Consider the following 12178-nt stretch of genomic DNA (forward strand, 5'->3'; position numbering starts at 1 on the left):
TTTGTTCAGTATGTCAGGTGGGCTAGGTGCTCTTAACTGGGATTGGGTTAGCTTATTTATACAATTTTTTTTTAATAATCACTATCATTCTCAACTGTAAGATCAAGGCACTGCAGAGGACAGAGGTTTACAAATCTGCTGAGGTCTCACCACTAGTGAGAAGAGACCCCTGAATTCAAACTCAGATCAGTCAGATTTCAGAATCATTGCTTCTAACCTCCACCTGCGATCCAACCTTCTAAAGTTGACTGCAAATCCAGGAACTCCCGTGCAAGGCGCAATCATCGCAATTAATCTTCAGCAGTGTAGTGCTAGAGCTGTCATTCTCTGCCTGCGCCCAAGCCAGACTCAGTCATTGCCCAGGCCTGCATACATTTTGTCCACCAAGATGCTTTATTTAGCCTTATATTCGTGAAATATAAAACACTATACTGGTGAGGTATAAAGGTAATGTTTGCATAAAACACAATTGAGCACCTCATTGTACAGTATATAGTTCTTCGTATTTTCACATCATCAGTTACATGCGCAAAATTGTAAACCCTTTGAGAGCAGATTAAATCTGACCATATCCAGGATCCTTCAGAACACAAAACTGAAATTCACAGGATTGGTAGGATTTAGTTACCAATGAAATTCAGAACCATCAATTATGTTGTAAGGAGGAGTTGAGAAAGAAAGTTTTTTCTTTTTCTACTCATATTTTTTCTTTTAATTGAAGTACAGATGAGTGATAAATCCCTCTTTTCTGAAGTCACACAAATCAAGAGGAATGTGGAACATGCTCCTTAAAAGCAACCTTCTCTAACTAATAAACAATTTGGGCCAAGGTAGCTCAACAATTTGAGATCCACGTATTTAAAGACAGCACAAAATACGTAAGATCATTAAGCTAAGTGAGCACGTTTCATCAAAGACACATTAATAGGTAGGAAATTGGTGCAGACTAAGCTAAGTTTTATAATGTTGATTTGTCTGTGCCTTAGAAAATGTTCCTATACATAATAATACTCAACCCATTACACACATAATTTAAGCAGATAAAGGTCAAGATCTCACAATCTAGGTATCTCTGAGAGAAGACTGTTTGCCTTCAACAGCTTCATCATTAATTGATACCTGAAAAATAGGATGTTGAACTTGAGCAGGGAGAAGAAAGTGTATGCTAAAACTGAATTCTTAAATACTCTTTTTCATATAATAAACGAATAATAGATTACTAACTGTATCAGTGGAAATATCTATATATTACATTATCTCTTTTAGGTAAATGCTGTGAAGTGATCTTTAAGTGTCCTGAAATGACACTATTGAAAAAGTAGATGTTGTCATCTATGTGGGTTGCAACCTGGGTGTCCACCAAGATACTCATCAATTTACTAAAAAGCTAAAAAAACCAACACAAAAGCAAACCAAGAAACTCTGATAGCATCCAAAAAAAAGCTCTTGTGAGAAAATAATTACATCATCACACAAAGTCTTTACAACATTATATTTCATAAAAGACAATGATAAAAAAGTACAAACATTGCCATGAGAAGCAAAAGAAAAAAATCATATGAGTACAAGAAACTCCTAGCATTTTTTTCATTGCATTTATGTAGAAGCCTTTTGTATCTTAATAAATAACATTATCTTAAGTACACTTCCTCTTCCTGGTAAACAACACTATGAACATTTTAGATCTCTCAACTGGCATATTTACAAACCCAAGGCAGTAAGTCAACAGTACTAATATTTATCTGAAAAGAACATAAAAGAAATAGACCATAGACAAAGGCCAAATACAATGACACAAAAGCTGCTTTTATTTGTTGGAAGTCTCCAAAAGGAGAATACTGCATTGGATTTTCCCCCCATTTTGCTTTAAAATGGATATTCATAATCTTGGTTGGAAATAAGTATAAGCAAGTTTTCAATACATAATTTTGAATTTATATAATATTGTAAACAGGTTTTTGTCACTGAACATTGTTTCACAAAATACAAACAGAAACTTATATTTAAAACAAAATCTTTAAACCCTAGCTTTGGCAAAGACATGATGCATCTACTGTGAATCAGATGGAGCTTTGCAGGGAATGCATGTGCACTCCCCCTACTGCTTTTCCACAAAGCGGCCCCTTCACCGTGGCTTCTTTCTCTAGTTCATATGTATTTTGTTCCCAAACGTATTTTGCCTACTGCTTTTCCAGAAAAAAAAGAAAAAGAAAATTACTTAGTGCCACCCCCTGGGCAATCAAAAACATATACTAGAGTCCATAATCCAGGATAAAGTGTAGGCATCTGCTTGTACAGCACTCCTTGCATCATTCCAGTGCCCCACCCCCTCCTCCAACACTGCTCATCTTGAAAGGCATACCAACCTTCCCAGTAGTGCCAAAGGGATCCTCCTAAGAAATCAATGTCTTGCACACAGGTTTCTTGAGACCAAGAAATAGGTAAGTTATTGGAGGAGGACTTCATAATTTAGGAAGATTTGGACTTAGGTGAATCGATTTGCTGACAAACGAAATAATACTATTTCTGTAGCCACACTGAACATGGTGCCTGATCCTAGGTATGTCAGACGACCTATGAGCTGAGAAGGCGGTCAATCGATGTTGATGTTTAAATCGATCACACGATCAAAAGACAGCCTGCATCTGCAGGATAGTTCTTCATAGATGGGCTCGTAAGACGGCAACGCTCTTCCACGCCTTAGGAAACATACAAGGTCAATGCTTAGAAGCAAGAACAAATTTTAGGTCTGCATTTAGGAAAGAAACAAAACACCAAAAGGCGAAAGAAAACCAAAATCCAGTAAACAGAGCCCCCAAATCAACTTTCCAATGGCCAAGAGCACCCGGGTCCCCTCCTAAATGAAAAACCGTTCAACTCAATCCAAGAAAACAGGAAACACGAGAAAGTTCTCTTGAAACTGTAAAATGTATTTCACAATGAAAAGACACCAAAATATAGGCAGCTTTCAATTAAAAAGAAGAAAAACGAGTTTCCTTAATCAGATACAGAAACAGCCCTACTTAAATATTTAAGTACTATCCAGTTAATTATGTTCCTATTCCTCATTTCCTTGATCAATACCTGTTAACATTCTCAATCCATATGTTTTCATTTGAGCAAATCAAAACAATTTTGGATGGCTATGAGCGATAAAACATGATCAGATATGAAACTTAAGTACAAAATCTCCATATTTCTGGAGACTTGATTTTTCATTATGTATTTTTTTTCTTAGTGCCATACTTTAAAAAAGTAGATGTAACATTTGGGGAAATATTCTCAGAAATAAATGTGCAAAAATTCTGTTTGGTATCCTAAAAGGGAACTATTACTTTTCTCAAAGTGACAATAATTTTAATAATTAGATGATTTGATTTGTGGTCATTTGTGTGATTAGTATTGTTGCCATAGTGAATGAGATTTCAGACTTAAACTTAGGACCTGAGATAAACATCTTTCCACATTAGGTTAGCAACAAGCCATGAGCCCAAGGTCACTCAAATATTTCTATGTGATTGATATTCTTCCTCACTAATGAAGATCTGTTTATACATCTCCATTTCTGTTTCAATTTGTGAAAATACCTTACAGTAGTTTAAGAAATCTTTGGTTAACTTTGATAATTTTCAAAGTAAGGGTGGGCATTGCTTGGGTTTGTCAGAGAAAACAAAACCCAGATTTTTAAAAATGAAGTAATATACTTGATGTCAGGCATTGGGTCTTGTTTTCAGATACATGTAATTTTATATTAAAATAGTAGTATATTTAAATAACTATGTCTTAATGCAACTTCATGACACTTTTGATGAGGGAAGTTTAATAATACAAAATGTTGATTTCTTGAAAGTCCTATATAGTTTGAATTGAATTGGCCAACTTTAAGAGCCCTTTCCAAACTTGAAATTCTATGATTCTGAGACTTAAACATTTTAATCTAATAAGCATTTATCTTCATAAAAATAGAACATTCAATCTAACACTATAATCCATTTTTATAAGTATTAGTGGGCTTTCCATAGCTCATTCTCTTAAAAAAAATATTTAAAAGAAGATCCTTTTTTTTTTTTGGCTCATCTGAACTGGAAGTAATAAAAGTGCTGTTCACTATGAAAAAAAATACAGTGTACAAATACACACAACCTTGGGAACATTGTTTTAGGCACAAAATCCCTGACACTCATACAAGAGGTACATGAAATACATTTAACATAAAGAGGTTCTTTATATAATGTCACCTCACAACTGTTAAGATTTTCTTGGTAATACTCATGCAATATGCATAAACTATATGGTTGTGATTTAGCAAATCTGATGAGATTGCAAGCAAGGAGCAAATAGACAATATTGGTAGGAAGAAAAGCTGCTTGGGTCCTTTCTTCTTACCCTTCAAAACTCTTGAGAATGTGGTGACTTCTATACAAGAGGCTGCAGGCCTATCGCTCCAAACTAGTAGAATAGTTTGCTGTATTCATTGGCTGTCAATTATTGACAGTTCCTGCATTTCACACAAGGGTTAACTTTTGTTTAGTGACTGGCTTAAGCTTATACCGTGATTCCCATGCAAAAAAAAATAAGTCTATAAAAGTCAAATAAAGGCATAACCAATTACATGCAAAACGTCTTAGTTTTTAATAATTTGAACACATCCATTTACACCACATATGTACAAAATCAGTTTGAACAGAAATAAAGCATTCTCTTGAAGTAAATTGTTTGTCGTATAAAAATCTTTTCTGTGTAGGTAGCTCTCTTAACTTCCAATCTCAAGCTGTGGTCCTTAGCTTCTGCAGTGTTCACTATGGGATATGTTTCCAAGTAGGATGGGGGAGGAAGGCTGGCTGGGCCTTGTCCCACACTGTAAACACTTCTCTTCAGTGAACAGGGAGTCGTGACACCTTCAATCCTTGACCTCCATGTAGAGAGAACTCCGAGTTTATAACCCAGGACTGTAGTTTCCCTTGCCATGAGAGCTATTTCTTTTAATAGTCTTCAATTGGAGCTAACTCTGGCATGAGGTTTATAGATATATTGGTATACAACCTATCAACCAGTATTTTTGGCGTACATATTAAATTGTTCAATCCATCAATGTACTGACGTTCTTTTGAATACCTTAGTAATTTATACCTAAGGAAGAAAAAGAAGAATATCAGAAATATGTTTTAAAAAGATGATGAGAACTAGGCTCAACATTCTCTCATAATTAAAGCTTTGAAGTTCTCTGTCAGTTTTGGTTCTCAAGCATAATTAAGTATCACTAAACCATTATTTTAAGGGACCATTTTACACACCTTAAAATGCCACCTAAACACTTACTTTGCACCCTTCTAACTTCTTGCTCTATGCCATCGAGTTGATGTCGACCTTTGTGACACTACAGGGCCGGGTAGACAGAGTAGACTGCCCTTGGGAGTTTCCAAGACTGTAACTCTTTAGGGAGAGGAAGCCCCATCTCTCTCCCAGCGTGGCTGGTGGATTCAAACCGCTGACCTTATGGTTAGCAGCCAATGAGCAACCACCACACCAGCAGGACTCCTCATCACCTAACTTAGAAAACCTTCATTAATAAAATGGTTTATGCTTTAAGGAAATACTTTTGTGTAATTCGTTTATAATATTATAATATGCTATTAACTGCCATAATGCATTCGGAGACTTTTAGTATAAACAGCATGTACGTCTACACATCCGTGCACATTTAAGTCAAAGATATTGCTCAAATGCATAGAAATATTTAATAAACAAAAATATGAAAATATGAAGCTTCTGTTTCTTGACATCTCCTCCATCTAACGCTACACACGTCTGAAGGCAGCATTTCCATCTCTCTCACCCCTCCTAAAAGAAGTGAGCACTCTTAGATTTACATCACGTCAAAATGGCAGCTTCGGTATCTTCTATGGATTCAAACTGTGATCCTTTTCAATGGTCTCTGAGTTTGGGGAATAAAAACAAGTCTGAAGGGGCAAGATGAGGGCTGTAAAGTGGGTGATGTTTCCCAGTGAAATCCTCATAGGACACCCTTCAAAGCACAAAAGTCGACATCAAAGCATGAACAAGTGCACTGTCGTGATGAAACAAACCAAATATTCCTCAGTGCCACTTCCCTGGCCTTTTTCTCACCAATGAAGTTGCCAATTTCCTAAAACTCCTTTACGCTGAGTCCTGTATCTTTAGAGAAAATATACCAAGATTAACCCTTACTCTTTGGAATCCCCCAGAATAGCTATCATAATGTTCTCAGCTGACCTCTGCCTTGAATTTAACTAGCCCAGGAGATCGCCTCAGAAGCTACTATTTTGACTGGACCTTTTTTGAAGGTCTATCCATTATATATTAAAGAGCTTTCATATCTGAAGATATCAAAAGGTTTGCTAAATGAAGATTATATTGAAACTTACCGTCCTAAAAATTGGACTTCCCCTCTATGATGATGAGGAATAGACTTGTATTTCCCCAAGTCTCCCTCTGGTCTTGTTACATTATATCCCACGTAGTGAACTCTACAACACAATACATGGAAATGGAATGTAAAGATCTAAGATTTTACTAAAAATGGATTATAAGATTAATATTTAAATACAAACAATACTCTGATGTACATGCTGCCACACATTTTAGGAGTCTTAAGGAAAAAAAGAGAGACACACGAAACAGAATCTAGGAACCTCAAACGTTTTCCACCCCAAAAGAATCCATTCTCGTAACAGGAAGACAATGTACTGAACAGAAATGAACGACACAGAAGTTCGATGATGAAGCCCTTTGTAGGTGGCTCAACATACCTATTCCATAGGTCATCATCTTCTCCGCCCCATCCCCAGAAGGCATTAGGAAATCCATTGATCCTTCGAAATTGTTCCACTGTCAGTCCACTGACACCACCAAAAAACTCCTTGTACGGAAGACTGGAAAGGGAAGGCAGGGCACAGTTTCTCAAAGTGAAATGGCAACCATTTGCCACATAAAATCTGGGATCTGCAAAATGTATCCCTATTGTCCATATAGACAATGACATTGGTTAAACCACGTACACTATAACCAAGAAACAAAAGACACTGAAATGCCAGTGAAATCAATACACCCACATGGATTCTGTTGAACATGAACCATTCATTGTAAACAAAATGTAATGGGCAGTAGTGTTATTTATAAAACCCAAGACCTGGGGTTCAAAACCATGCAGCATTTTCACATCAAAAGTAAACTTGATCAAGTGCATTAATATATGTCAATGCAATGCTAAAACCAAATGTGTCCACTGCATATGAAGCCAGTTGCTCTCAGGCTGAGTAGAATTCATGGCGGCGCCATGCATGTCAGAACAGAACTCCTCCACGGGGTTTTAAACGGCTGATGTCTTGGAAGTAGATCATGAAGCCTTTCGCTGAATTGCCTGGTGGACTTAACTCTCCTACCTTTTGGTTAGATGGTACGAAACCAGTACCTTTTTAAAAAAATTGTTGTTTGAACTTAGTTATACATGTCGTTACGTAAACTTGGAGAAATAGATATTATTAGAGACAAGCATAGCCACTAACTTGTGAAGACTTGGGCTGAATATTCCTGTAATGTTTGAAGTCATACTCTCCACAAGCGGGTATTTCTCAGTACATTTCTTTTCATGAGCTGCTACTTAGGGAATTTTCTATGTTTAAAGTGTGGATGTTGTGTTTTTTCGACCCTTCCCAAAGTCACAACTTCAAGGACGTTGTCAAAGTAGGCAATGTTTCAAAAATACATCTTTAATAATCTACTGTCGAGTGAGCATCCCTACATTTGCAGTCCTGAATAAACACCTGTGACCCAAAATATTCCTGGAAAGTGGTGTTCTTGAGCCCCTACAGAGGTCAGGTGAGTGTGCAAGACCAGTAAAGATCAGAGGACCATGCATACAACCCGGAAACCAAACTAAGAGAAATCTAACCAGAACGCTGGGAAACCTGTCTGTAAGGTGAGGAGCGAGCAAGAGATGAATCTTTTTGCTAGAAGGAAAAAAGCGCTGTTTGCCAGCTAGACTCCTGTGCAGTACACAGAACCAGGGAGAACAGCTCTTGCATGGACCTCTAGGGTTGTAGGAGACAGTGGTCTTGTCCGTAAGGTAGGCCAGAGGTACCCGAAGACAGTAACAGCCACCATGATCTCAAAGACCGCCACGCTCTCCCAGGAGACCTCGCCAGGTTCCCTTGAACACGTTAAGTTGGGAAGTTGAGTTTAGGAATACCAGTCAGGGTTAAGGTCAAGGTTCCAGAGGGTCAATTAGTGCCCTCGCCCCTATTGTCTCCAATGTCAGGAGAATTATTCTCGGCCATGTCAGTGGTTTGGGAAAAACAGGAAATCATTGCTGTTGTTAGCTGCCACTGGGTCAATTCCGACTCACAGGGCCACGGGTTCAACAAAAGGAAACACTGCCCCATCGTGCGCCATCTTCCCAACTGTGCTTTGTGTTTGAGTCCATGTTGCAGCCACTGTACCGATTCATCTTGTTGAGGGGCTTCATCATCTTCCATGCCCCTCCCCTTCACCGAGCACGATGTCCTTCTCCAGAGACTGGTCTCTCCTGACAACATGTCTACCGCACGTGAGATGAAGTCTTGCCATCCTTGCTTCCAAGGAGCACTCTGTTTATACTTATTCCAAGACAGGTTTGTTTGCTCTTTTGGCAGTCTGTGGTACTTTCAGTAATCTTTGCCAGCATCACAATTCAAATGCATTGCTTTTTCTTTGGTCTTCCTTATTCAATATCCAACTTTTGAGATCATAATGAGATATTAGATCGATATGGATAAATGCATGTGTTTACTGATGACATTCATAAATTGGTGAACACATCAATTCCATTTGTTGTTTGGTGGAAATAATCATTTGTGCTCTATCCCCAACAACAACAAAAATAAGACAAAATGAAGGTATAATAAAAAAACTGGCATATAGGAAGAGAAAGCTCAATAAGCAAAACTCTAGTAACATTTCCTTTGACGCTGCTCAAAATAGAGACTCACTACCCCTGGGGGCTTGGGCTTCCTGCCCACCAGCCAGCAGAGTGTGGGCCCCATAAGGAGGTAGGGCGATCCACTGCGGAGGAAGCACGCTCCAGTCGTCCGCTGATCTGCTTCCATTCTCTCGAAGCTTCACTCTAATTTTCAGTCAAACTCCCAAGGTATTCTACCAGTCCTGTGATTTGTCTAGATGGATATGAATATTTTTCTCACTAGAAAGCAATGTCTCCAGTGCTTAAATATTTAACCTAGAAATACTGATTTAAAGTGGGGAACCAAACCACCAAAAACAGGCGCCATTGAGTCAACTCCAACTCACGGCCACCCCGAGAGTTTCCCGTAGAACTGTGCTCCAGGGGGTTCAAGGCTGCCTTTTCCGAAGAAGCTTGTCAGGACCTTCTTCTCGGGCATGCCTGGGTAGACTTGAACTTCCAACCTTTACCAGCATTAGAAGCTGAGTGTGTTAATCTTCTGTAACATCCAGGGACTCCCACTGTTTACAAACCATTATTTGTCTTAAGTAATAGTCATTGACTCTGGCTCTAATTTGACTCCAGTGGGATGACCACAATCAAGTTTCCAGAAATGCAAAGAACCTGATCTTGAACCGTAGTGACCTCCCACAGTTAACACCGTCCTATGAGATCTGACACTGCGATCATATGGAAAGGGTTTTCTAATGAAGACAGTGGCCAACAAAAGAAGCAATCTTTTCCTGTTTTCGTGTCAGTTCACTGGGCTACATCATGGGGATTTTATGCTTCTCTCTACTCTGCTTTGCGGTTGGGGCACTCAGGAGAGCTGTGTGGAGGGAAAATTCTTCCCGGCTCCAGTCTGTTTTCTCTTTCCCCTGCTCCATGGGGGGTGAAAATTGTGACTTTGTTCCCAGGTTAGACCTGCACGCTTTCACGTCAATATAACTTCCTGCCTCACCTCCAATGATTTTAGACCTTTAAAGGTATCTCCAGCCACAGAATATGAACTGATTTGACTCTTAGTAAAGGCATGTCAAAAAATCCAGAGTTTTGGAAGAAGTAGATCTAATGCAGAAGAGAGCAGCTTCCCTGATTTATCAGAGTCCAGGGGAAAAGCACAGGGCACCAACATGCATAACATGCCAACTATGTGTCAGGCACAGAGTCCATGCAGTCCCAGAGCCCCTACAGGATGTGCTCTGCTAGAACAATGGACCAGTGTTCAGATCTAAGTTACAGATCCAGTCCTACGGCTGTCGGGGTGATGAGAACCGACATTTAAGTCCACATCTGGGTGACTACAGAAGCCAGCCTCTTTCCACCACACCACACTCAACGCTCTGTGAAACAAGTGCCTAGATGTGACGAGCGACTCCAGGCCCTGACCCTCTGGGCGGATGCCCTGGAGTTCAAGGAGATGCCCGTCAGGCTCTTGAACGTTCTCGGATTGAGGAGTCATGCTGTTACCAAGACAGTGAGGTCCTTGCAAGCATACAACACAATGCCAGGAGTAGGACACGCTACTTACATATACATGTACTTATCCAGCTTTGTGGCAAAATGGCGTGGCATTTCTCCGCATCCATAATAGTTGCGGTCATTCTCAGGCAGATGGTCCACATCGTGGAAAATCACGCAGTCCCAGGCACTGTCTTTCATGGCCTCTTTGAAGCCCACGTTGAAGAGCATTGCACGGTTGAAAGGTTGTGTGCCGGTCTTGAGAGACAGTACCCAAACACAAAAACAGAAACGCACACAGACCGTCAGCTGACCTTTTAACATGAGCTTACGACTTCTCAGTCATGGTCAGCTAATAATTATCACACCCAAGTCAACTAGACAGTGGAATACGCAGTGTAGACTTATCAAATTTATACCTGACATCATTGAATACCTTGGCAACAGACAAGAAAACACGGTAATTACCTTTCTATGAGCAATTCATCACATTTAATTACATAATTCACATTCTTGTTTTACTTCAGATACACAAGGAAACAGGCTACTCATGATGAGACAACATAAAGCATTAGGAATAGTGCAAAGTCTTAGTTTTTCAGTAAAACTTCCATCCTTTGTCAGGGCTAAGAAGCAGTTATACTTCTACAGAAAGTGAACCAAAAGAGCAGTAACCCTCTTTCTGACAGCAAAAAACCAGAGAAGCCTAACTGCGACTGCTGCTCATAATAAAGACCTTGACTATTTTTAGCAACAAAGACAGCTAGAATTTATTACAACTGAACCCAGCTTCCTTTCTGCACCTTTTCCTTTGCTGCTGGGGAAAACATATTCAAATGTGCTGGAAATCAAGTGTTTATTTCTGTATCTAAAGAAAATGAAAGAACTAAGAAACACTTCTCTTTTTGGGGGGAGTGTTTTATTTTATTTTTTTAATCATTTAATTAGGGGCTCATACAACTCTTATTATAATCCATACATACATCAATTGTGTAAAGCACATTTGTACACATTTGTACATTCATTGCCCTCATCATTCTCAAAACATTTGCTCTCCACTTCAGCCCCTGGCATCAGCTCCTCATTTTTGCCCTCCCTCCATACTCCCCCCTCCCCTATGAACCCTTGATAATCTATAAATTATTATTTTGTCCTATCTTGCCCTGTCCGACATCTCCCTTCACCCACTTTTCTGTTGTCCGTCTCCCAGGGAGGAGGTCACATGTAGATCCTTATAATCGGTTCCCTCTTTCCAACCCACGCTCCTTCTACCCTCCCAGTATCACCACTCACACCACTGGTCCTGAAGGGATCATCCGCCCTGGATTCCCTGTGAAGAAACACTTCTTAAAACCATTTCCAAACTACGAAATAAAAGCCACGGTCTGAGAAGTAAATGGGATGCACCGTGTAGTCATTGCAGACAGAAGAGCTTCCTCACAGGGGAAAGGATGATTGTTTTTCAGTCTTATGCCTGGCGCTAATTTGAAGTGATGTTAGACATCACTTTTTATTTTACCACCTGTTTTATCATAAGTGCAATGAAGAGAATAAAAGGGCATTCAATCACACGGCCATTACTGGTACATCAACATCATCCTTAAAAATCACTTTCCTTTAACTCTCCTCCACTGCTGGTGGTCATGTAGATTTGTACAGCCACTGTGGAAAGCAATCTGGAGATACCTAAAGAAAATGGAAATTGATCTACCTTATGACCCAGCCATCCCTCTACTGGGCATA

General features: G+C 39.4%; 1 protein-coding gene across 1 annotated transcript in view; it reads right to left on the minus strand.

Annotated features, from left to right (window-relative positions):
- Nucleotides 1–1478: 1478 nt before the first annotated feature.
- B4GALT6 (beta-1,4-galactosyltransferase 6) overlaps nt 1479–12178 on the minus strand; it is a 56245-nt gene continuing 45545 nt past the window's right edge. Inside the window, exons 5-8 of the mRNA XM_004702931.2 lie at nt 10506–10693; nt 6789–6911; nt 6405–6506; nt 1479–5130 (exon numbers count right to left, since the gene is read on the minus strand). Coding sequence (XP_004702988.1) covers nt 4983–5130; nt 6405–6506; nt 6789–6911; nt 10506–10693 — 561 coding nt within the window. The 3' untranslated portion in view covers nt 1479–4982. The remainder of the gene's footprint in view (nt 5131–6404; nt 6507–6788; nt 6912–10505; nt 10694–12178) is intronic.

The sequence above is a fragment of the Echinops telfairi genome, unplaced genomic scaffold (genome assembly GCF_000313985.2).
Source record: "Echinops telfairi isolate 266 unplaced genomic scaffold, ASM31398v2 ScPeMD7_7400;HRSCAF=8409, whole genome shotgun sequence".
Classification (NCBI taxonomy): domain Eukaryota; kingdom Metazoa; phylum Chordata; class Mammalia; order Afrosoricida; family Tenrecidae; genus Echinops; species Echinops telfairi.